This window comes from Nylanderia fulva, unplaced genomic scaffold (assembly GCF_048542155.1).
Source record: "Nylanderia fulva isolate GAGA-0341 unplaced genomic scaffold, ASM4854215v1 Scaffold11, whole genome shotgun sequence".
NCBI lineage: Eukaryota > Metazoa > Arthropoda > Insecta > Hymenoptera > Formicidae > Nylanderia > Nylanderia fulva.
Genome location: NW_028189302.1, coordinates 5,705,293 through 5,731,001, shown reverse-complemented (window position 1 = coordinate 5,731,001; position 25,709 = coordinate 5,705,293). Strand labels below are relative to the sequence as shown.

Here is a 25,709-nt window from a genome sequence, read left to right as displayed (position 1 = left end):
TTATTATTTCCAATATATCTCTGATCCATACATCTTCGTATTTTACGCAATTAGCTAAGAAATTATAATATTAGAAAAACGTATGCTCGTTATTTTATAAGCTCATATTCCGCTACAATGTTCATTAGCATGTAAACATAATACATATTCATTAAGACACGTTATCTAATCTGTAAATTTTTTTAGAATTTTTTTTATTTTCATATGTATTATCAGCAGTGTGTTATTATAGTAGTATTATCATAGTAACAGTGTATTATCAGTAAAAATGTTTAGTGCAAAAGCTGAATTTTGAAGTTTTTGCCACTCATCGTACGTGTGATATAAAGGATACTTTGTTCTTCCTATAATAATGGCATGTATCTTTATAATGTACATATATATAACTGAATTTGGGTTACGGTTCAATATTATTTTCGGTTACAAGTTAATCGGTTGGGATACTGTTGTAAGTGCAAAAATTACATTGCTTTGCATTCAAGTAAACGCGCACATTTTATTTTTTATATCATTTATTTCAATGTTATTCATGTTAAAATCAGTCATGTTAAATTTATAGATAATGTTATATAGTCTTAAAAAGAGTTTTATGATATAAAAATTTTGTAAAATCTCACAAATCATATTTAACGTACAAAAATAATATTTCAAAAAAAATTATTTTACTATCTTCGTCATTTTCAAAAAAAGCTCGAATATTATTAGTATTATTCTCTTCAGTTTCAGTAAACATCAATTGAAATAATCAACGGCTGAAAGACAATGGAATCTTTTGAAATACTGTGCTGCATTGTTACCGTACTTTTCGCTGTTTATTATTATTTTACATCAACTTTCGGTTTTTGGAAATCCCGTGGCGTTCGTGGCCCACAACCGATACCGATTTTCGGTAATTACAAAGACATTATATTTTTGAAAAAACCATTTCCTGATTATTTGATAAAAATATACAACGACTATAAACATGAATCTATGGTTGGAATATTCGCTGGCAGAACACCCATTCTTGTTGTGAGAGATCCAAATATAATTCAGAATATTCTTATCAAAGATTTTACTAAATTTGCAGATAGAGGATTCCCGATGCATGAAAAGGTACGACTATATATATATATATGTGTATGTTATATAATAACATTCAAACTATATAAACAATATATGATTTTCATTTAATATATTTTTGTTCTTAATGTGATAAAAAATGTCTCAAAATTACGAGATTGTTTTACATAGTAATAAGCAATTGCAGTTACATAATTTAACGAATTTAATTTTTGAATTGAAAAGATTTGTAAATTTATATTACATATAAGATTATATATTTTATGTTCATTGCAGTTCGACCCGCTATCGCAAAATCTCTTCACTTTAGAGCCTAAGAGATGGCGACCTTTAAGAACAAGGTTGTCGCCCGCTTTTACATCTCATAAATTAAAGACGATGTTCTCTTTGATATCGCAGTGCGCGAATCGACTTGAACAACGCACAGAAAATTTATCGAGCAAAAACGAGCCCATAGAATGTCGCAAATTGATGGAAAAATATACGATCGAAGTAATCGGTACTTGCATTTTCGGCATCGAGATAAATGCTTTATTTGACGATGACTGCGAATTCATAAAGAAAGGGAAAGCGCTGCAAAAGCCAACTTGGCAAAATAATCTACGAAATAACTTAATGCTATTCTTCCCGTGGTTTTGCAACATACTTAGTTATATACTACCAAAAACAGAGTGCGCCAAATTTTTTACACGCATTGTTAAAGAGATCATGGATTATAGAGATACGAATAATATTGTTAGAGAGGATTTCATTGATATATTGCGCGATTTAAAAAAATATTTAAAAGAATTGGATAATATCGGTAAATGACAACTCTTAATTTTATAAATACTTTTTGTGTTACAGTTTTTTAAATACAAAATAAGAACATATAAGTGTATAAAATATCAATGCATGCGCAAGAGTGCTATTAAAGTACTATTAAAAGAGAAAATAAATTATAATTTTTTGTAATAGAAATACATATATTACATTTTAGAATTGACTGATAGCTTTATAGCTGCTCAAGCATATATATTCTTCATTGCCGGCTTTGAAACATCATCTATAACCATGAGTAACGCTCTTTACGAATTGGCATTAAATCAGAAAATACAAGATAAGTTACGTGAGGAAATTGATAAAGAATATAGAAATCATAATGGCAATTTTACATATGAGAACATTGAAAAAATGAATTATTTGGATAAAGTTTTTAAAGGTACGTTAATTCAAGAAAAAATGTAAAAGAAAGATATTGATGATTTAGAACATTATAATACGTAAATCTGTTGCTAACTTTCAATACAAATAAAAAATGGATTTTTATCTTCATTGTGATAATTAATATTCTTAATATGCACAGAAACTTTACGAAAATATCCACCGGCGCCACAGCTTCCAAGAAGAACGATGTCCAGTTATACTTTTAATGATACGAAAGTTAATATACCAAAAGATCAACTCGTATGGATTCCTATTTACGCGATTCAACGAGATCCAGATATTTATCCGAATCCCGATGTGTTTGATCCAGAAAGATTTACTGACGAAATTGTACAAACTAGGCACCCGATGTTTTATATACCTTTCGGCGATGGACCAAGAAATTGCATTGGTAAAGTGAAAGAGAATAATAGATTTCAACATAAATGTTTTGTTTATTTTGTTTTTAGGCTGAGAATCTTTTTACTTGAGAAGTTTGAGTTTCCAAAATATTTTAAACTTTTTTTAGGTGTTCGTTTCGGTACTTATCAGACAAAGATTGGACTTCTTAAGTTACTGCAAAATTATAAAGTCGACATTTGCGAAAAAACGCAACTATCTTACATAAACGATCCTAAGGGGTTTTTATTAGAACCAAAGCATGGAATATATTTGAAAATAATTAAAATCGATCGATCTTAAATCAAGTTTATTTTTTTTTCTCAAAAATCATGCAATAAATAAATGAAGAAAATAATGATAATTGAGAATAATAATAACTATGACTATTCCAATTACATCAATATGTATTGTACTGATACTAATGTTGCATAGTGATACTTCCAAGCCAATATTATTTAATGTAATAAAATAAAATAATTTACTTTCAAATAAATGTAATAATATAAAATAACTTATTTTAAAATAACTCAATAATTATTGCAAATATCGCAAAATGATACATGAATTTTCTATTCAGTTTAACACGCTCTTCTGCTCATGAAAGGTGATTCGCGAATTATGGGACACCCTGTATATATATATATATATATATATATATATATATATATATATGTATAATTGTTATAATAATAAAGTATTAATTATAATAATATTTATAATTATATAGTTAAATTATAATAATATTTTGCTAAATACCCACATGTCCTAGTTTTTTGGAAAGAAAAATGTTTAATGTTTATTGGAAAAAAATTATTTATATAAGATTACTAAATATAGAATATCTTTGTTAAATAAAACATAAAGTAATATGTTATTTTACATAAATATTTATTTACCAAATTGTCAAGAAAAATGTTTTCACATATTTCTATATGAATTATAAATAATCCTTAATCTAACTAAACGAAATGTACAAAGCTAATTGCTTTTCAATATTGATATTTTATTTGGTTTAATATTCTATTCCACATTATATTGTTCTATGCAATCAATTAGTTAACAAATTATAATAATTGACAAAAAGATTAATAATTATTTTATGAGTTTATATTACGTCATAAATGTACATTATTAGCATATAATACATATGTATGTACATGTTTAAGGAATATTGTTTAAACATTAGATCATGAGTTTTATATCTACAGTGAATTATCAGCAAGTATAACAGTATTATCGTAGTACAAATGTTTTGTAAAAACAAATTTTTTGCAATTCATGATATGAATATATTCATTCTTTTTGTGACAATGCGTGTAAATTTACAATTTAACTAAACTTGCATCGCGGTAATCGCTATTATTTCGAAATAATATTGATTACGCCGCGATGCAAATTTAGTTAAATTGTGAAGGTGAACTGGAATTCCAAGTTAATCCAGTTTCAAGGTAGTCGGCTAAACTAATGGGACATTGCTGCAACTAATTGTAAGAACGTTACAATGCTATTGCATTCAAGTAAACGCGCGCGTTTTATTTATTATAATTATCATTTATTTAAATGTTTTTTATTTGCATTAAAACGAGATTTTACGATATACAAATTTTTTAAAATCTAATAAAGCATTTATCATATAAATAACAATAACATTCCTAAAAATTATTGTATTTTATCTTCTTCATTTTCAAAGAAGCTATTTCGAAAAGCAGATAAAATTTAATTAAACACAAATTTTTATAAACAAATTCGTTAAAAATAAATTTAAATTATCGAACTCGTTAATGTTTTATATTTCTTGATAAAATATTATTCTTTTTTGTCTCATTAAACATTGATTGAAATAATCAACAGCTGAAAGACAATGAAATCCTATAAAATACTATGCGGTATTATTATCGTACTTTTCGCTACATATTTTACGCATTGTTGAACTAAAAAAAAAATTTGATTGTCTTTCGACGAAACAGAGAATTATTGGTTAAACCGACCAGAATTCCTTATAATGTAACAAGAATCTGGGTGCACAATAAATCAGTTGCTTGTGCTAACCAAGATTCGTGTTGCATTATAAGGCATTCTGGTCGATTTAACCAGTAATTCTGTTTCATCGAATAATAATCAAACTTCTTTTTCAATGTGAAATATTCGCTAACAGGAGACCTATTTTTGTTGTAAAAGATCTAGAATTAATTAAATCTATTCTTATTAAAGACTTTACCAAATTTACTGATAGAAGATATCTTATGCGCGTAAAGGTTCGTGCACAAACATGTATATTCTAAATCATTTAATAATAATCAAATAATGTAAACACAATCTGTTTTACAATTTTTTATTTTTTTTATATGCACATTTTTATGTTTTTTACATGCTAAGAATGATTGAAATCTAATAAATTATATTCTTGAAATGAAAGATTTATTTGCCTATAGCTAGAGTTTAAACATCCGGCAAATTAAAAAAGATGTTCTCTTTAGGTCTGATTTTTCCAACTTCTTGGTTTTACCCGACAGCTAGCATATTTTCGTCCTTTTTCAGATAAATTCTATAAAAGGAGACGAAGATGTGCTACCTGTCGAGTATGAAACTTACGAAGAAGTTGAAACAACCGGCTCTTAATAGCGCAGAGCACCGATCAACTTAAACGGTACACAGCAAAATTAGCGAGCAAAAACGAGCCTGTAAAATGTTGCAAAATATACTTGGTGGCAAAATATACGACCGATCTAATCGGCACTTGCTCTTTCAATCTCGAAATAAACGCTTTATCAGATAAAGACAGTGCATTTCACAAGGTAAGATTGAGCCAGTTAATATCTAAAAATTTATTTTCCGCTTTGGAAAAATAATCTACTGTTGAAATATTAATTCAATTCTTGCCGGCGGATTATGCAATACACTCAATTACATCCTATTCAAAACATAGATCAATAAAATTCCTACACGTATTGATCTAGAGACTATATGGATGAATTATTAAAACGCGAATAATATTATTAGAAATGATTGATTGCACTGCGTGAATTGCAAAAAAACATCCAGAACAAATAGATAGACGATATTCATAAATGACAATTGTTTGTTTTCTCGAATAATTTTTATCAGAAAATTGTTTCTATGCAAATTGAATAATTATAGAAAAATATAATCTCGATTATCAACAAAGTGATAAATATAAGGCCAACTTATCGAGCTGAATATTCGAGATGTTCAGTCAACTACCATTTATTACATGTATAAATTATAAAACTACAGTCATTATATTAAAACTAACGCAAATTACATTCATTCTATAAACGTTTCGACCGCACGCGGTCTTCTTCAGTATAATTATTGAAATATAAATTCTTACAATTCACATAATATCGAAATTTAATTATAGTTATTCAGAATCAAGAGTTTTTGAGCAATTAACGCGTGTTTCAATCCGTCCTGTCCAACAATGTTCGCCTCGATATGATCCCTGATTTTGTTCAGATCTCGGATAGTTTCATCGTTAATATGCGAGAAATTAACCCGTTCCGTAGGCGCTGCGATTAATAAAAAATTACCGATCAACGTATGTCCAAATTATAATATGTATCCCCTACAATTGGTAGTATGCTTACCTATCATCGTTCTTCTTGACAATTTTGCTACTTATTAACAGTTATTAAGGATGACACATAACAAACCAACAATACAGAAAGACAGCTCATTTTAAACTCTACTTGATCGGAGAGCGTGCGTGTTTATATATGATCTAATATCTATGTTTTACTCGTTAATGTCCTATTTGTCCTATTATTATTTCTTGTTCGCTAATATATCCAAAATATCAAAATACGACTCGCTAAGTAACTCAGTATCTTTGTTTAAATTTAGTCCATTTTTTTGTTCCTTGATATGTAGCATCTCAGAAATGAGTCTTTTATAATAATTATTTTCGTTGTCCATGATCTTAACATTGTCCCAATTAAAAGTATGATGTTCATTTATTATGTGTTCAGAAATTACTGAATGTTTCGTTGAGTCCAATCTAATATTATTTTTATGTTCTTTCATTCGCGTCTGCAATTGCCTCTTTGTTTGGCCTACATAAGATGCATTACAATTATTGCAACTGATCTTATAAACCACATTCGAATTGCATGGATGTTTAGTTTTATCTTTCTGCGCTTTAATAATATTATCCAGTTTGTTGAGACATCTATACCCTACCATACAATTTTTATTTTTTACCGAGGAAACAATCATTTCTGAGATCCCATCTATATACGGAATGACAAAGAATTTTTTATTGACCGAGTCATTTCCTATACTTTTTGTTCTTTCTATGTTGGCCTGTCTCTCTATAATGCTCCCCTTAGATATGATGTGTTCTATCCGATGATCAATTTTGTTAAAAATCAGATCAAGAGAGTAACCATTGATATGAGTATTTATGCTAAAGTTCGTCCAACATTTATTTAATCATTTAAAATATCGAAATGATGAATAACAATCTGTTACAAGTTTTTATTTTCATTTTTTGGCATTTATGGTTGTTTAATAAAATGATGAAAGTCTTCTAAATTATTCTTTGAACATTATAGATTTTTGCTATACTAGATTTTAACATCGGAAATTAAAAAATGTCCTAGGTCTATTGTTAACTCTTGTTTCACCCGACGCTGCATATTTACGTCTTTTCATGATAATTCTATAAAAGTATCAAGATCTAGTCAGTATGAAACTAGAAGGTTGGACCACGCTCTTATGGTCAGCACCGATCAACTTAAACGGTACACACAAAATTAGCCAAACACAGCCTTGTAAATGTTCCAAATACTTGTGGCATAACACCGATCTACATACTTGCGTTTAACTTTTAGAATTATGTAATCTATTATACATTAAACTTTATCATAAAAATTGAATGGTTGAAAGTCCAACTTTCAAATTTTTAAATGAGACTAAACTCAGGTTTTTATCTTTATTATACAATAAGTTAAACATTTAAAAAGTGTGAAAAAATAAAATTTTATTGTACAGCGATGCATAAAATTACCCATAATTAAGAGAAAAAATCTTTCCAAAGTTAAAAAAAATTATCAATATAAAAAATTGTGCAGCGATCAATCAATGTTTTTATTATCTCAAATGGAATGACTTGTATTACGTAGTGTACAATAGTATGTTTATACATATAGTACATATGTGTTATCTAATCATCAGATTTTCTTCGGTGTTTTACATGCAGTTTCAGTACGTATCATCAGTAATAGCAAGAAGACAAACGAGAGTTCTGATTTTTAAAAGATATGATTCCCGCAATTCATCGCGACGTAATTATACACGTTCTCTTTGTGTAGTGACGTGTATGTACCTTTATAATTTAAGTGAACTCCGCATCATGGCAACCAGTATTATCTCCAGTTACGAGTTGCTTGGCTGATATAACGGAGCTGCTGCAACTACCAGAGTTACAGTGCATTCAACCGCACTACTGGATTCAACTACGTCGTATTTATAATCCTTACCGTTTATTTAAATATTGTTGAACTTATAAGTTTTATGACCTACATAATTGTGTCAACACTCACAAAGTATATGTGCCATACAAATAATAATATTTCCAGAAATAATTTTATTTTGTTTTCCTCATTCTCAAGGAAACTATTATTGTATTTCAAAGTGTACATCAAAAATCTGTCACGAGAGATGAGATTTAATTAAACCAAGTTTTTATTTTAACATTTAATTGGTTGAAAATAAAAATTTAATCTTAGTCGTTAAAAATGTAATCTTAGTCGTTAAAAATATATTTGACTTGTTGAAATCTTTAATAAATTTTTTTTTTTATGGAATGTTGTTCTTTTTAGTGATCATTGTATAGTCAATGACTGAAGAAAATGGGAACTTTTGAAATACTATGCGGCATTGCCGCAGTATTTCTCGCTGTATATTATTATTTGACGGCAACCTTCAATTTTTGGAAGTCACGTGGTGTTCGCGGTCCAAAACCGACAATAGGATTTGGAACTTTTAAAGATGTTCTGCTTATGAAACAATCTCTCAATGATTATTTGGCGGAAATATACAAGGATTACAAGGATGAATCTATGGTTGGAATATTCACTAACAGGACACCCGTTCTTGTCGTACAAGATCCAGAAATAATTAAGGATATTCTTATCAAAGATTTCACCAAGTTTGCTGATAGAGGATTTCCATTTCACGAAAAGGTACGATATCTGTATAAATATGTATATTTTAAATCATATTATAAATAGTTAATAATAATATAAAATCAATTAAAATTTATTAACTCGTGTTATACAATAAAAAGATTTATTGGAAGACTTTGACGAGCAAGTAAAATAAACCAATTGAGTTACACAGATGTTTCATTAAATGTTAAGAATTGATATCACAAATAAAACTATTATATGCGTATTGAGGCGATCGCAAATAACAATTATATTATTTACAATAGAATAGTATGCGCGAGACGTTTCGATACTAACTTGTGTCTCTTCAGTCGCTTCTTTCTTCGAATTTAAATATAATGTTCTTTATCGCTTTAAAGTTGCTATTAATTCTTAACATTTAATTCAACTTTCTTACTTTGATTTAATGTAACATCTCTGTAACTCAATTGATTTATTTCACTTGCTCGGTCAAGGCCTTTCAATAAATTTTTTTATTAAAAAATCTGTAAAAGAAATCTATTTTTTAATAACTTTGGTACATTTTTTGTGATAAAAATTACTGAGCATTACGAGATTTGTATCAAACGTAATAAGCATTCTAATTTTTATGTAATATAATTATAGTTTTAAACTGAAAGATTTACATATATAAATATATATTTTTTTATTACAGTTAGATCCACTATCGCCACATCTTTTCGCTTTAGAGCCTAAAAGATGGCGACCTATAAGGACAAGGTTGTCGCCCGTTTTTACATCCGGTAAATTAAAGGAGATGTTCTCTTTGATCTCACAATGCGCGGATCGACTTGAACTATACGTAGAAAAATTATCGTGCAAAAACGAGCCCGTAGAATGTCGCGAATTGACGGCCAAATATACAACCGATGTAATCGGTACTTGTGTTTTCGGCCTAGAGATGAATGCTCTCTCGGACGAAAAGAGCGAATTTCGCGAGATGGGAAGAGCGATTTTTGCGCCAACTTGGGACAATGTTATACGAGGAAGATGCAAACAATTCCTACCGTGGTTTTGCGATGTACTCAGTTACATACTACCTCCGACAAAGATCACCAAGTTTTTTACACGCATTGTTATCGAGACGATGGAGTACAGAGATACGAATAATATTGTTAGACATGATTTTATTGATACGTTGCGCGAATTAAAAAAACATCCAGAAAAAATGAGTGATATCGGTAAGTAACAATTGTTCATCTTTGTAAATATTTTTTTATTACGTAATTGATTTAGAGAAAAATATGGGGAATAAAAAAAAATTAATTTGAGTTTGTGCGAAATGTCACAGTACATCACATATCGATTAAAAGTAAATGGATATATAAATTATAATTTTCAATGATAGAACGTGAATATATATGTAAGACTATTTGTAATATTTCACATTTTAGAATTGACCGATACTTTGATAGCTGCTCAAGCATTTGTATTTTTTGCTGCTGGTTTTGAAACTTCATCGACGACCATAAGTAATGCCCTTTACGAATTGGCAATAAATCAGGAACTACAAGATAAGCTACGTGCGGAAATTAATGAAGAGTATACGAAACATAATGGCAATTTTACATATGAAAATACAAAAAAAATGAGTTATTTGGATAAAGTTTTCAAAGGTATGTAATTTAATAAAAGAAAGATATATTATTTAGAGCAATTATATAATATAATTTGTTGCTAATGTAAATATAAATAACAATGTATTTTATAACTTCTGTTTTTATATTTCTTTTTCATTATTTTTAATATAAACAGAAACTTTGCGAAAATATCCGCCAGTACCGACACTTACAAGAAAATCAATGTCGAGTTATACTTTTGCTGGTAGCAAAGTTACTATACCAAAAGATCTAGAGATATTTATTCCTATTTACGCGATTCAACGAGATCCGAACGTTTATCCAAAGCCAGAGGTGTTTGATCCAGAAAGATTTTCAGACGAAATTATGCAAACCAGGAATCCAATGTACTATCTACCTTTCGGGGATGGACCAAGGAATTGTATTGGTAAAGTGAAATAAATTTAAATACATGTTTTTCGCATTTTATTTGTTTTGCTCTTAGATCGAAATTTTTTTTACTTCAGAGAATTAGTTATTTTCTTATAGTAATTATTATTTATTTTCAGGTGCTCGTTTTGCTGTTCATCAGACGAAGATTGGACTTATAAAAATACTGCGAAATTATAAAACCGAAATTTGCGAAAAAACGCAAATACCCTATATAAACCATCCTAAGACTTTTCTATTAACACCAGCTGGCGGAATATATTTGAAAATGATTAAAATCAATCGATCTTAGTTTAGGCTCGGTCTTTTAAAAAACACGTGTCAAAATAATGAATATGTGTAAATTAGAATAATAATAAAATGTAATCATATGCATGTATAATTTGTAGTTTGAATAGTTCATAGTTTATCCAAATATAGCGACATTTTTAGATTTTAATCATCTTGCCAGAGCGTAATGAAATATTGTCTATGGAGATGTATGTATAAACAATATATTACAAGATTCAATTTTTTTTCTTTATGTTAGATACTGTATATATTGTATATTTTATATCTCTATTATATTTTTATATATTATTACTTAATTTTTACACATTTATTTTTAAAATAATTTTGGTATTTCTGTTTCTTTGTCAACAATTTTGGACAAATATTTCAAACTATATACTCAAATCGCTATTTAATTACTAAATTTACTCAATATACACCGTTATCTAATTGCATATTTTAAATTAACTATTTGTATATATTAACATAGAATATAAATGACGAAATAATTAGCATTATTAATACATGTAAAAAATTTGTATTGTTTGTTACTTTCCTTTGATGTACATATTTATTTTCTCGACAAAGAGAAAACAATCAAGAAAATAAAATTTTATTTTTTTAGATTTTTAGATTATTTGAAATTTAAATTTATATCTAATACATGTTTGAAACATATTTATTTTCAATCATAATTTTATATTCAATCATAATCAATGTACTAACAATAAGTATAAGTATATAATAGTATCATTTATTATAAAGTGTTTGCGCATCTTCAAAAAAAATGAATTTATTGCTAAAATCACATATTATTTTAAAAAACATTTATATAAATTGCTAAAATATTTATTATCAATGGAATTTTTAATTAACAGAAAAGCTAATAATCAAATCACTTTTTAATCATTTACTAAAGTAATCGTACGAATTTTAAAAATATTTCGATATGCGACTAGCACGATATCACTAAAACTGAAAAAAACACACTGCAAAAAAGCACTGAAAAAAATCCATGTATTTTGCATGGAAATTACTTTGCTCAGAAAAATTGGAAAAATTACTTGCTTATCACTGTAATTTATTTTTCCGTTTGTTTTAAAATAAAAATACATATTAATGTAAAAATACATGTAAAATATAGGTAAAATTACTATTTTTATGCAAAAATCATATGTAATTTTAAATTTACTATTTTTACTTTATTAAAATTTTATATATGCACATCTATTCGTTATTTCATATTGCATTCGGTATTTTGTTATCGACTCTCAAACAGGGTTGATCGAACTCGCTGTTTAAATGCGCGTCTGAATCGTCAAGCAGGTAACAATCATTTTTTTTAAATATACATATGCATTCGTCCATCGCGGAAGCAGACAAGAATTCGACAATAGAGTCAGTCGTTAGAAAGTCGTCGAGCGAGAACGATTGAGTAGCGAAATCGTCGCGCAAAGACTTTGAAGTAGACACGATTTCAATTCCGAATCGAGACTCTCGTAATTATAGTAAATTTATCATAATAAATTTGATTTCATATGTAGCAAAAATCACTTTACACCGATTACTTATAGCAAATTCGATTGGATGCACCAGTGCGCACTGAGTGCATATAAAAATTTGTCACATACAAGTTCACAATGACACAAATAATTAAAAAAGGAAAATAATTAATTACAAACAGAAAAATATTCTATTGTGTGTGCTATGAAAAAGAATCATTAAGTTGACTCTTCTTTATTTAAGTAATAGTTTGCTTTAAAAAAATATATGTTTTTGATAATAATCAAAAAACTTATCAAAAATATTATGAATATTCATTATCATACATTAAAAACAAATTAATATTTTCTTTCGAGTGATATAACTCCTATATCATATCAGTCAGATTTAGTTTTTCCTGACTCTTTAAAATAATGTCATAATTTGAGCACTATACAAAGCTATATCATTTTTTATTCGTATAACATTTGAATATTTGTTTAATATTCCTTCAAAAAGGTTTTTATACTTCAATCTATATTTCGAATTTAACACTAAATGTATATGAAATATGTTTACATATGAGATCTCTCCAACTTTCTCTATTTGATATCAATATAATCAACTATAATTTAGTTGTCATAAATATATATTTCGTTAAATGTGTATTTCTTTATTCACAAATTTTTTAATTCCCAAAACTAGCTCCTTCTGACAAAAAATTGTTTTTCTATTTTAGCAAACGTCACTTGAGATAATTAATTGAGAACTGCAAGATAATGGTACCCGTTGAAGTATTGTGCGGCATTGCTGCCCTATGTTACGCTGTTTATTATTACTTGACATCGAATTATGATTTTTGGAAATCACGTGGCGTTCGTGGTCCAAAACCGTTACCGGGTTTCGGTAATATTAAAGATATTCTACTTAGAAAAAAATTCTTGGGTGACTATACGAGGGATATATATAATATGTACATAGAAGAAGACATGATTGGAATATTCTCTAGAAAAACACCAATCCTTCTTGTAAAAAATCCAGAATTAATTAAAAATATACTCGTCAAAGATTTTTCCAACTTCGCAAACAGAGGATTTCCTGTTAGTGAAAAAGTATGTGTGAAAATATGTTAAATTTATATTATACGTGATAATTTTTGCCTCAATAATTAGAATTATTGAAAATCTTGATATTCCTCCTTACAAATTGAGTTTTTTCGGTCAATTTTATGTAATATAGTAAGAATGTTTTTAAATATCAAAAACTCGATTGTAATTATGTCAATAATAATTACTCAATTATGTCTTTTTTATTATATCGCAGTCAGATCCATTGTCGCAACATCTTATCAACTTGGAGCCTGACAGATGGCGACCTTTAAGAATAAGATTGACGCCTGCTTTTACATCTGGTAAATTAAAGGAGATGTTCTCTTTAATGTTGAAATGCGCCGATCATTTTGAACAATATATAGATAAAATAGTGAAAAAAAACGAGTCGATAGAATGTCGCGAATTGACCGCCAAATACACGACCTGATGTAATCGGTACATGTGCCTTCGGCCTAGAGATGAATGCTTTATCGGATGAAAACAGCGAATTTCGCAGGATGGGAAGATTAACTTCTTGAGCCGAACTGGAAAAATAATTTACGGTTAAATATAAGACTATTAATGCCACGGTTCTACAAAGTTTTCCATTATCTCCTACCACGCTCTGAGGTGGTCACATTTTTTATACGCGTTGTTAGAGATACAATAAAATATAGAGAAATGCATAATGTCATTAAGCACGATTTCATCGATATTCTGCGCGACTTAAAAAAACATCCAGATAAATTGGGCAATATCGGTAAGTGACGATTTTCCTTATGAATATATTTTCTATCAGACATAATATTTTTAGAAGAAAAAGTTTATAAATTTGTACGTATAAAATATATATTAGTTTACTATATGTATATTAATCTTGAAGTAGATAGACTATTGACATAATTTTTAATATTTTACAAAAAATAGATATTATTCGTATGAAGAAAATATCACATTTCAGAGTTAACCGAAAGCTTGATAACTTCTCAAGCATTTGTATTTTTCATTGCTGGCTTTGAAACTTCATCGACTACCATGAGCAATGCACTCTATGAATTGGCACTAAATCAAAATGTACAAAACAAATTACGTGAGGAAATTGACGAAGAGTACATTAAGCACGGTAGCAATTTAATATATGAGACTGTAAAGAAGATGAATTACTTGGACAAAGTTTTCAAAGGTACGTCATTCGCAAAAAAAAAAAAAATATATATATATATATATATATATATATATATATATGAATAAAAGAAAGTTCTGCTGTTGTTCATCAGCGTCATTAGAATTTCAATAGTGTAATTGCTGATAAATTAAATCTAATAATATATACACATGTATTTCTAAATAATTTTTTAATAAGTTTTCAAAGGTATGTCATTTAAAGAAAAAATTAATAAAAGAAAGCGCTGCGCTTTTGTTGTTCAGCGCCATAAGAATATCAATAGTGTAATTGCTGATAAATTATTTCTTATATACACAAGTATTTCTAAGTAATTTATATTTTCAACATAGACTCATATATAATCCAGCACGCGATTAATTCTTTTTTTAACTGTTCTTGATATATATATAGAGACTTTACGAAAATATCCACCACTGACAGTTCTTACGAGACAATCAATGTCAAGTTATACTTTCGAGGGTACCAATGTTAGTATACCAAAAGATCAGAAGATATGGATTCCGATTTTCGCGATTCATCGGGATCCGAATATTTATCCGAAACCAGATATTTTTGATCCAGAAAGATTTGCTGACGAAGCAGTGCAAACCAGACATGCGATGCATTATCTACCTTTCGGCGATGGACCAAGAAATTGCATTGGTAAATTTAAATGTGCAGATTAAATATCTTCAAATTTTGTTCGTTCTTGTAAAGAAAAAATTATTCTAATAGAGAAATTCTTTTGTAATAATAATTTATTTATTTTTCAGGTGCTCGCTTCAGCATTCATCAAACAAAGATTGGTCTTATAAAGATACTACGAAACTATAAAGTCGAAACTTGTGATAAAACGCAAATACCCTACGTAACTGATCCTAAAGCGTATGTATTAACTCCAAAAAATGGAATACACTTGAAAATAACTAAAATCAATCGCACTTAGTTAAAATTTTATCACTTCTCTGAAGAAGCATGCGTACAAAAATGTAATTTAGTTATTTTTAATTATATTTATACATGCTCAACATACATACAATATATAAACAGTTTATTAATATTTAGTTTTATAAATATATTTTTAATATAATCTTCGAATTTTCTTTTTATTGTTAACAGCAATTTTATACAAATACATATTTTACACTTTATCTTTAAACTGCTGTATATTATTAAACGTTGCAACGCAATATCGAACGTTATCTATATGTGCAAATTTTAAATTTAAGTTATCTATTTATATATTAGCACGGAATACAAAATACAGTATAACTACCCTTATTAATAAAGTAAAAAATGCTAACAACGTTTCTCGTTCTTCTGTTCTGATATATATTATTTATTTCTTCAGCGGAAAATACACGACTAAGGAATTTAAATTTAATTAAAAAATTTTAACTTATTTAAGATTTAATTTCACGTACGAATACATACATTTAGAACATATTTATTAATTGTTTATATTCAATCAGAAACAGTATCTGAAATGAATGGTAGCGTATTTCATCTAGTTTACATTTTCAAATAAATTATAAAATTCCTTAATTTCATTAATGTATAAAATCCTATACCATATAAGTCAGATTTAGTTTTCCTTGACTCATTAAAATAATGTCATAATTTGAGCGCTATATAAAGCAATATCATTTCATGTGTGAATAACTTTTGAATATTTCAACAATAAACGTAAAAAATAAATAAAATAATAAACTGGCTCTCAATAAAACAAATTATAAAAATTTAAATAAATAACTTCGGGCAACTGAGAAACCACTGCAGGATGGAAGATAAGAAAATAAATATAATTTTAGTGAAAATTTATCATCTTATTATAGACATTTCGATCCTAGGAATTAAACCACCTTGAGTACACTATGAAAATTAACAATGATTAATGTCGATACAATTTATGTAATAAAAAAATGAGGTGGATACATTCCAATTGAATTCATGACCAGTATATCGGTGGTCAGTAATGACAGAGTGTTCGTTTGTGTTACGATTTATATGCAATGTTCCTTTATTCTAGTTTTTGAAATAACATTAAAATCTTAAATAAGAAATCCATTTTAAGAAAAAGATTGATATCAGTAATAATATTTATTGAACGACTAAGCAACAGTTTAAATTTGAAAACCGACACTGATCAACTCGATAATATTTATTTACTTACGATTGAAAACATGAAAAAAATATAAGTAGACTATTATTATGGTTCCTGAGGATGTTCAAAATTTTATTTATGTTTATATTTCATCCAGTTCTTACCTCGATTTGTCTTTGTTAATATTCATTCGTTAACAAGCGTTTAAATAAGAAACGTCTCAGCTCGATCACAGTAATAATCATCTATATAACTGCGTTTGTGAGTATCCACTTCGACATTTCTTTATTATATAAATCTTATCAACATTAATCGTTTTTAATACTCATAATGTACTCCAGATGGTCTAATTCCTAGGACCGACACGTCTATAATAAAGTGATAAATTTTCACTAAAATTATGTTTATTCTAGCACCTTCCACCCTGCAGTGGTTACTCAGTGGCCCGGTGTCATTTATTTAAATTTTTATAAATTTTGAATATTTGTTTTGTATTCTTTTAGAAAAAAAGTTTTCATATTTTAATTTATATTTCGAATTTTGCACTATATGTACACTTTATGTATATGAAATATGCTTATGTATGATATCTCTCAAACATTCTCTCTTTGATATCGATATAATTAACTTAAATTTAATTTTCATAAATATATATTTCGTTAAATGTGTATTTGATGTATCACAAATTTTTTAATTCGCAAAAAAAGTTTCTTCTGACAAAATATTGTACTTCTATTTTAGCATACGTCACTTGAGATAATTATAATTAATTGAGAACTGCAAGATAATGGAATCTATTGAAATACTGTGTGGCATTGCTGCCGTATGTCTCGCTATTTATTATTACTTGACATCCAACTATGACTTTTGGAAATCACGAGGCATTCGCGGTCCAAAACCGTTACTGGGTTTCGGTAATTTCAAAGATGTTATACTCAATAAAAAATGCACTGGGGACTGTTTGAGGGATATATATAACAAATACAAAGATGAAGACATGATTGGAATATTTAATAGAAAAACGCCAATCCTTCTTGTAAAAAATCCAGAGTTAATAAAAACTATACTCATCAAAGATTTTTCCAACTTCGCAAACAGAGGACTATTTGTTAGTGAAAAAGTATGTATAAAAATATGTTAAACTTATATTACACATGATAATTCTTTCCTCAATAATCAGAATAATTGAAAATCTTGATATTATTGTCACAAATTGAGTTTCTCCTGTCAATTTTATGTAATCTATAGTAAGAATGTCCTTCAATTTCAAAAACTCAATTATAATTATGTCGATAATGGTTACACACTTATATCGTTTTTATTATATTGCAGGCTGATCCATTGTCGCAAAATCTTGTCAACTTGGAATATGAAAAATGGCGACCTTTAAGAACAAGATTGTCGCCCGCTTTTACATCTGGTAAATTAAAAGAAATGTTCTCTTTAATGTCGGAATGCGCCGATCATTTTGAACAATATATAGATAAAATAGTAAAAAAAAACAAACCGGTAGAATGTCGCGAATTGATGAGCAAATTTACGACCGATGTAATAGGTATATGCGCTTTCGGCCTAGAGATGAATGCTTTATCGGATAAAAACAGCGAATTTCTCAGGATGGGAAGATTAGTTTTCGCGACAAACTGGAAAAATAATTTACGAAAAAAAATAAAACAATTAATGCCACGGCTCGAAGAAATGATCTATTATCTTCTACCACGCTCTGAGATAACCACATTTTTTACACGCGTTGTTAGAGAAACCATAAAATATAGAGAAATGAATAATGTCATTAGGCACGATTTCATTGATATTCTGCGCGAATTAATAAAACATCCAGATAAAGTGGGAGATATCAGTAAGTGATGATTTTTTTATAAATATATTTTCTATCAGACATAATGTTTTTAAAAGAAAAAGTTTATAAATTTGTACGTATAGTATATATATTAGTTTACTATATTTATATTAATCCTAAAATAAATTATTCACATAATTTTTAATATTCTACAAAAAACAGATATTATTCGTATAAAAAAAATATCACATTTCAGAGTTAACCGAAAGCTTGATAACTTCTCAAGCATTTGTATTTTTCGTTGCTGGCTTGGAAGGTTCATCGATAACCATGAGCCATGCACTCTATGAATTGGCATTAAATCAAGATGTACAAGACAAATTACGTGCAGAAATTGACGAAGAGTACATTAAGAACGGTAGCAATTTAATATATGAGAACGTACAGGAGATGAACTACTTGCACAAAGTTTTCAAAGGTATGTCATTCAAAGAAAAAAATTAATAAAAAAAAGCTCTTCTGTTGTTCTTCAGCGCCGTCAAAATTTCAGTAGTGTAATTGCTGATAAATTAATTGTAATAACATTACTTATGTATTTCTAAATAATTTATACACTTTACGTATATATATAACTCATAAATAACTCTGCACGGATAATTCTTCCCTTCACTGTTCTTAATATATATAGAGACTTTACGAAAATATCCGAATGGGACAGTTCTTAAGAGACAATCAATGTCAAGTTATACTTTCGAGGGTACCAATGTTAGTATACCAAAAGATCAGAAGGTATGGATTCCGATTTTCGCGGTACATCGGGATCCGAATATTTATCCGAAGCCAGATATTTTTGATCCAGAAAGATTTGCTGACGAAGTAGTGCAAACCAGGCATGCGATGCATTTTCTACCTTTCGGTGATGGACCAAGAAATTGCATTGGTAAATTGAAATGTGTAAATTAAATTTCTTTAAATTTTGTTTATTCTGCTTTTAGAGAAAAAATTATTTTAATAGAGAAATTTGCCGTAATAATAATATATTTATTTTCCAGGTGCTCGCTTCGCCATTTATCAGACAAAGGTTGGTCTTATAAAGGTATTACGAAACTATAAAGTTGAAACTTGTGATAAAACGCAAATACCTTACGTAAATGATCCTAAATCGATTCTATTAACTCCAAAAAATGGAATACATTTGAAAATAACTAAAATCAATCAGACTTAATAGAAATTATATCATTTCTCTTAAGAAGCATGAGTAAAAAGACGTAATTTAGTGATTTTTAATTTTAATTACATGTGCTAACATGTATACAGTATATATAAACTCTTTAAGTTTGAATTTTTTTGCTATTATAACAATGGCCAAAGATAAAATGTAATTATATTTAACTAAGCAAAATGGACTACGTTAATTGATAAATAAATTTAATTGTTAATTAATTGAGATATTACTTTAATTTTATTATTATGTAGTTAAACATTTATTTTTACCATAATCTACGAATTTATTTTTTATTGTCAACAGCGATTTTAGCCAAATATATATTTTACACTTTATCTTTAAACTGCTGTATATTATTAAACGTTGCAACGCAATATCGTTATCTATAATTACCTATTTTAAATAATCTATGTATAAATAAGCAGAGAATATAAAAGACAGTATAACCAGCTTTGTTAATAAAAATATTTACAACGTTTCTCATTCTTCTCCTCTGATGTAAATAATTTATTTCTTTAGCAGAGATTACACAACAAAGATATTAAAATTTCATTTTGAAATTTTTTGCTTATTTGAGATTTAAATTCATGTACGAATACATACATTTAGAACATATTTATTAATTGTTTATATACAATCATAATCACAGTATCTTGTGAATGGTAGATTAATTCATAATGTTTGCATTTTCAAATAAACAAATTTATTCCAATCTCATATTATATTAAGAAATTCAAAAATTGCTCAATTGTTAATTGTCAACAGAATTTTAAAATATAAAAAAAATAATCAAGTGCATTTTTAATCAAGTACATATCAATATACATATAGTACATGTATAGTGTACAATATGACTACAAACAGGTTATCTAATCAATTAATTCTTCTCGGTGTTATATGTTTGCAAAGATATTTTGTAAATTTGAAAGATATATTTTCCGCAATTCATTGTGATTCGTTGTTCAAACATCTCCTTGCAATGACACTTTATAATTTGACACAACTTGTACGCATATTATTTCCAGTCATTGTGACAAGTTGGTACGCTAGAATAACTGCAGATGTGCAAGCTGCTGCAATTAAAAATTGCGGAACCATTGCAATCAGGTACGTCATATTAATTGATTATTTGCATGTTGTCTATTGCAAAACTTGTAAATCGCATAAAACATACATTTCACCTATATCATACAAATAATCGTAAAATTTTTGAATGATAATTTCATATTCTTTTGTAAAAAGTCATTTCGAAATGTACGTGTATGTGCATACATACTCCGCCTTTGAAAACAGGTGAATAGTCTGAATTTTCCTATTTCATCAGATGCGATTATTTGCAAAAATCATTCATCAATTGACGAAAAAAATGCGATTTATCGGAAAGAATTTTATCCGAGTCAAGTAATTACATTGTATTCTACTAGTATATATAAACGTGTGTAATATAAATAATAATGTTATAAAAGAAAGTTTTATACTTCAATCTATATTTCGAATTTTGCACTAAATGTACACTGTATGTATATCAGATATGTTTATCTATGAGATCTCTCGACCATTCTTTCTTTGATGTCGATATAATCAACTCAAATTTAGTTGGCATAAATATATATTTCGTTAAATATGTCGTTCGATTTATCACAAATTTTTTAATTCGCAAACCAAGACTTTTCTGACGAAATATTGTTTTTCCTATTTTAGCAAACGTCACTGGAGATAATTATTGATAGCTATAAGATAATGGAACATGTTGAAATATTGTGCGGCATTGCTGCTCTATTTCTCGCTATTTATTATTATTTGACATCGAATTATGACTTTTGGAAATCACGTGGCGTTCGCGGTCCAAAACCGTTACCGGGTTTCGGTAATTTCAAAGATGTCATATTCAATAAAAAATTCACTGGTGACTATTTGAGAGATATATATAACGAGTACAAAGATGAAGGCATGATTGGAATATTTGCTAGCAAAACACCAATCCTTCTTCTTAAAAATCCAGAGTTAATTAAAATTATACTCATCAAAGATTTTTCTAACTTTGCAAACCGAGGACTTCCTGTTAGTGAAAAAGTATGTGTAAAAATATGTTGAACTTATATTATACGTGATAATTTTCCCTGAATAATCAGAATTATTAATAATATTGATATTACAGTTATAAATTGAGATATAATTACAAATTGACCTTTCTGTCAAATTTATGTAATCCAGTAAGAATGTCCTTAAATTTTAAAAACTCAATTATAACTATATCGATAATAATTACTCAATTATGTCATTTTTATAATATTGCAGACTGCTCCATTGTCGCAAAATCTTGTCGGCTTGGAGCATGAAAGATGGCGACCTTTAAGAACAAAATTGTCGCCCGTTTTTACATCTGGTAAATTAAAGGAGATGTTCTCTTTAATGTCGGAATGCGCCGATCATCTTGAACAATATATAGATAAACTAATTGACAAGAACGAACCGGTAGAATGTTGCGAATTGACGGCAAAATTTACGACCGATGTAATCGGTACATGTGCCTTCGGCCTAGAGATGAATGCTCTATCGGATGAAAACAGCGAATTTCGCAGGATGGGAAGATTAGTTTTCGCGCCAAACTGGAAAAGTAATTTAAGGACAAAAATAAGACAATTGCTGCCACGGTTCTACGAAGTGATCCATTATCTCCTACCACAATCTGAGATGACCACATTTTTCACACGCGTTGTTAGAGATACCATGGAATATAGAGAAATGAATAACGTCATTAGGCACGATTTCATCGATATTCTGCGCGAATTAAAAAAACATCCAGATAAATTGGGCAATATCAGTAAGTGACCATTTTCCTTATAAATATATTTTTTATCAGACATAATGTTTTTAAGAAAAAAAGTTTATAAATTTGTACGTATAAAATATATATTAGTTTACTATATATGTATATTAATTCTAAAGCAGATAGATAATTCACATAATTTTTAATATTCTACAAAAACGGACATTATTTGTATAAAGAAAATATCACATTTCAGAGTTAACCGAAAGCTTGATAACTTCTCAAGCATTTGTATTTTTCGCTGCTGGCTTTGAAACTTCATCGACGACCATAAGCAATGCACTCTATGAATTGGCCCTAAATCAAGATATACAAAACAAATTACGAGAGGAAATTGACGAAGAGTACATTAAGAACGGTAGCAATTTAATATATGAAAATGTAAAGAAGATGAATTACTTGGACAAAGTTTTCAAAGGTATGTCATTTGAAGAAAAAATTAATAAAAGACTGTACGACAGTCTTTATCAATACTAATTTCGCTTTGCTATAGTTTTTTTATACATAAAAGTAAGTTTGTCATGTATCTTGTTTGTCTTTGTATTATTGTTTAAAAAAATAGAGAACTGTGGAATGGCAATATTCCTTATTTTAGTGAGATTAATAATATTATTAGAATTACTCTCTATGTCCTTAATGAATTCATGGACAGCTATTTTTTTATTCGTGTTAATTGGAAGACTAAAATCACTGCCTAATTGTAATAAATTTGTGACATCAGTTGGAATGTCTAAGTCTGTCAAGTTAATAAACCATTTCTCGTTAATTTGTTCTAGTGCATTGATGGTTTTATTGGTAAAACTAAATGTAAGATAAATAAAAAAAAATGTTTAAATATGCCAAAATGTAAGATATTCAGAATTTTATCGAAACATCTATGGAAAGATAAGAACTGTTTCAAAATTAATATTTTTAAAACAATGTAAGATATTCAAAATTTTACCAAAACATCTAACGGACAAAAACAATATTAATGTATATTATTATAAATAAAAAAAAAGGTTTGACAGTGTGTTACATAAATTTAGATTTGAAATATTAAACATAAAAATATTTGACTTGTACAGACAAATAGAGTATTTTAACAAAAACATAATAAAATACTCACAAAGACATACTTTTAATTGGAATAATACAAATATCTTGAATCACGAAAGGAATTATTATAAAAGGTTGATATCGAAAATGATATACATTAAAGAAGAAAAAAACAGTATCAACTTAAAAAAGAACACCGAGCGACTTGACGGTTCTTATTTTGATATTTAAAAAAAATTGTCTATGTCATCTTAGCATGACGGTATATATACAGCGCCCTGACATTGTAATTTGCATATATTGAATTTGCTTCTTACAAAGTATACATTGTTCATAATGTTTTTCAACAAGAAATATTTTAAAGAATTTTTATCGTCTTGACATAGATGTAAGTGATCACTATCTATTTAAAAATCAAATATCCAATATTCAGGCTAACACATTAATTATTTCACAGTTCATTATATATCATTATTACATTATGGATTACAAAATTAGACGTTTATTTAAAATAAACTACAGAAATCTGATGTTCGGGATTAGGCTTTTTAACGGCTAATTCGAACGATCAGCAGTAATTCAAGCCAACAATTATAATGTGTTATACTACGTTTTTCATATTATAAGTCTATATATTTTACATGTATGATATAAGTTCGGTCTTTCCAAATTATTTGATTTATGGATTGTTAGCAAAGCGATATTTGTATTGATAAAGACTGTCGTACAGTCGAAACGTTTACTAATTATCATTTGTATTTTTTTCATGACTTAGAATAAATTGTTAACACCTAATTAATCAGCTCGTTATATTGGCCTTTTAATTTATGACTTGTTTTATTTCTAAGTAATTTGTATTTTTAACATAGATAATCCAGCACAATTAATTTTTTCTTTCACTATACTTAACATACATATAGAGACTTTACGAAAATATCCACCAGCGACAATTCTTATGAGGCAATCAATGTCAAGTTATACTTTCGAGGGTACCAATGTTAGTATACCAAAAGATCAGAAGGTATGGATTCCGGTTTTTGCGATTCATCGGGATCCGAATATTTATCCGAAGCCAGATATTTTTGATCCAGAAAGATTTGCTGACGAAATAGTGCAAACCAGGCATGCGATGCATTTTCTACCTTTCGGTGACGGACCAAGAAATTGCATTGGTAAATTGAAATGTGTAGATTAAATTTCTTTAAGTTTTGTTCGTTTTGCTTTTAAAGGAAAAATTATTTTAATAGAGAAATTTTCCCGTAATAATAATATATTTATTTTGCAGGTGCTCGCTTTGCCATTCATCAGACAAAGATTGGCCTTATAAAGATATTACGAAACTATAAAGTTGAAACTTGTGATAAAACACAAATACCCTACGTAATTGATCCTAAAGCGTTTCTATTAGCTCCAACAGGTGGAATACATTTGAAAATATCTAAAATCAATCGAACTTAGTTGATATTTTATCATTTCTTTTAAGAAACATACGTAAAATAACGTAATTTAGTGATTTTTAATTATAATTACATATGCTTGACATACATTCAATATATAAAGTATTTAAGTTTGAATTTTTTTGCTATCATAATAATGGCTAACGATAAAATGTAATTATATTTAATTAAGAAAAAAAGACTACGATAATTAATAAATGAGTTTAATTATTAATTAATTGAGATATTATTTTTAACTTTATTATTCTTTATACATATATTTTTAACATAATCATCGAATTTCTTTTTCATTTTCAACAGCAATTTTAGCCAAGTATATAGATATTTTACACTTTATTTTTAACTGCTGTATATTATTAAACAATGTAACGCAATATCGTTATCTATAATTACCTATCTT

General features: G+C 27.9%; 4 protein-coding genes and 1 pseudogene across 9 annotated transcripts; all 5 read left to right on the top strand.

Annotated features, from left to right (window-relative positions):
- Positions 1 to 65: 65 nt before the first annotated feature.
- On the top strand, positions 66 to 3,160 carry LOC114943707 (cytochrome P450 6B1-like). Of its 3 annotated transcripts, XM_085487646.1 has the most exons (7): positions 362 to 448; positions 721 to 889; positions 1,070 to 1,095; positions 1,339 to 1,864; positions 2,042 to 2,263; positions 2,408 to 2,659; positions 2,777 to 3,160. In XM_085487646.1, exons 2-7 carry the CDS (start codon positions 763 to 765, stop codon positions 2,947 to 2,949), a joined length of 1,326 nt encoding a protein of 441 aa, XP_085343772.1. In that variant the 5' UTR covers positions 362 to 448; positions 721 to 762; the 3' UTR covers positions 2,950 to 3,160. The 3 variants fall into 3 exon arrangements, with proteins under 3 accessions (XP_085343767.1, XP_085343772.1, XP_085343763.1); XM_085487641.1 differs by lacking the exon at positions 362 to 448 and adding an exon at positions 66 to 355 and having other exon boundaries at positions 721 to 1,095; XM_085487637.1 differs by having other exon boundaries at positions 721 to 1,095.
- Positions 3,161 to 7,888: 4,728 nt separating this feature from the next.
- On the top strand, positions 7,889 to 11,231 carry LOC114943680 (cytochrome P450 6j1-like). 2 transcript variants are annotated; one of them, XM_085487592.1, is made up of 6 exons: positions 7,889 to 8,133; positions 8,493 to 8,855; positions 9,496 to 10,021; positions 10,235 to 10,456; positions 10,596 to 10,847; positions 10,969 to 11,231. In XM_085487592.1, the coding sequence occupies exons 2-6, from the start codon at positions 8,523 to 8,525 to the stop codon at positions 11,139 to 11,141; spliced, it is 1,506 nt and encodes a 501-aa protein (XP_085343718.1). In that variant the 5' UTR covers positions 7,889 to 8,133; positions 8,493 to 8,522; the 3' UTR covers positions 11,142 to 11,231. The 2 variants fall into 2 exon arrangements, with proteins under 2 accessions (XP_085343718.1, XP_029175185.2); XM_029319352.2 differs by having other exon boundaries at positions 7,889 to 8,216.
- Positions 11,232 to 12,510: 1,279 nt separating this feature from the next.
- Positions 12,511 to 16,163, top strand: LOC146724972 (cytochrome P450 6A1-like; annotated as a pseudogene). Its single transcript, XR_014925472.1, has 6 exons — positions 12,511 to 12,618; positions 13,341 to 13,713; positions 13,925 to 14,452; positions 14,654 to 14,875; positions 15,269 to 15,520; positions 15,631 to 16,163. The product of XR_014925472.1 is annotated as a cytochrome P450 6A1-like (transcript).
- Positions 16,164 to 17,132: 969 nt separating this feature from the next.
- On the top strand, positions 17,133 to 20,275 carry LOC114943706 (cytochrome P450 6A1-like). Of its 2 annotated transcripts, XM_085486072.1 has the most exons (7): positions 17,134 to 17,222; positions 17,703 to 18,081; positions 18,294 to 18,381; positions 18,517 to 18,819; positions 19,016 to 19,237; positions 19,448 to 19,699; positions 19,812 to 20,275. In XM_085486072.1, exons 2-7 carry the CDS (start codon positions 17,749 to 17,751, stop codon positions 19,982 to 19,984), a joined length of 1,371 nt encoding a protein of 456 aa, XP_085342198.1. In that variant the 5' UTR covers positions 17,134 to 17,222; positions 17,703 to 17,748; the 3' UTR covers positions 19,985 to 20,275. The 2 variants fall into 2 exon arrangements, with proteins under 2 accessions (XP_085342195.1, XP_085342198.1); XM_085486069.1 differs by having other exon boundaries at positions 17,133 to 17,222; positions 18,294 to 18,819.
- Positions 20,276 to 20,944: 669 nt separating this feature from the next.
- Positions 20,945 to 25,523, top strand: LOC114943704 (putative cytochrome P450 6a13). Its single transcript, XM_029319395.2, has 6 exons — positions 20,945 to 21,091; positions 21,686 to 22,057; positions 22,283 to 22,808; positions 23,011 to 23,232; positions 24,773 to 25,024; positions 25,138 to 25,523. Exons 2-6 carry the CDS (start codon positions 21,725 to 21,727, stop codon positions 25,308 to 25,310), a joined length of 1,506 nt encoding a protein of 501 aa, XP_029175228.2. The 5' UTR covers positions 20,945 to 21,091; positions 21,686 to 21,724; the 3' UTR covers positions 25,311 to 25,523.
- The last annotated feature ends 186 nt before the right edge of the window (positions 25,524 to 25,709 follow it).

Excerpts from the sequence above, each read along its gene's own strand:
- LOC114943707 (XM_085487641.1), top strand. The coding sequence starts at position 763 with ATGGAATCTTTTGAAATACTGTGCTGCATTGTTACCGTACTTTTCGCT. Across the intron at positions 1,096-1,338 it reads GATTCCCGATGCATGAAAAG|TTCGACCCGCTATCGCAAAA; the intron begins GTACGACTATAT and ends TGTTCATTGCAG. Across the intron at positions 2,660-2,776 it reads TGGACCAAGAAATTGCATTG|GTGTTCGTTTCGGTACTTAT; the intron begins GTAAAGTGAAAG and ends AACTTTTTTTAG.
- LOC114943680 (XM_085487592.1), top strand. The coding sequence starts at position 8,523 with ATGGGAACTTTTGAAATACTATGCGGCATTGCCGCAGTATTTCTCGCT. Across the intron at positions 8,856-9,495 it reads GATTTCCATTTCACGAAAAG|TTAGATCCACTATCGCCACA; the intron begins GTACGATATCTG and ends TTTTTATTACAG. Across the intron at positions 10,848-10,968 it reads TGGACCAAGGAATTGTATTG|GTGCTCGTTTTGCTGTTCAT; the intron begins GTAAAGTGAAAT and ends ATTTATTTTCAG.
- LOC114943706 (XM_085486069.1), top strand. The coding sequence starts at position 17,749 with ATGGAATCTATTGAAATACTGTGTGGCATTGCTGCCGTATGTCTCGCT. Across the intron at positions 18,820-19,015 it reads AGATAAAGTGGGAGATATCA|AGTTAACCGAAAGCTTGATA; the intron begins GTAAGTGATGAT and ends ATCACATTTCAG. Across the intron at positions 19,238-19,447 it reads CTTGCACAAAGTTTTCAAAG|AGACTTTACGAAAATATCCG; the intron begins GTATGTCATTCA and ends TAATATATATAG.
- LOC114943704 (XM_029319395.2), top strand. The coding sequence starts at position 21,725 with ATGGAACATGTTGAAATATTGTGCGGCATTGCTGCTCTATTTCTCGCT. Across the intron at positions 22,809-23,010 it reads AGATAAATTGGGCAATATCA|AGTTAACCGAAAGCTTGATA; the intron begins GTAAGTGACCAT and ends ATCACATTTCAG. Across the intron at positions 23,233-24,772 it reads CTTGGACAAAGTTTTCAAAG|AGACTTTACGAAAATATCCA; the intron begins GTATGTCATTTG and ends ACATACATATAG.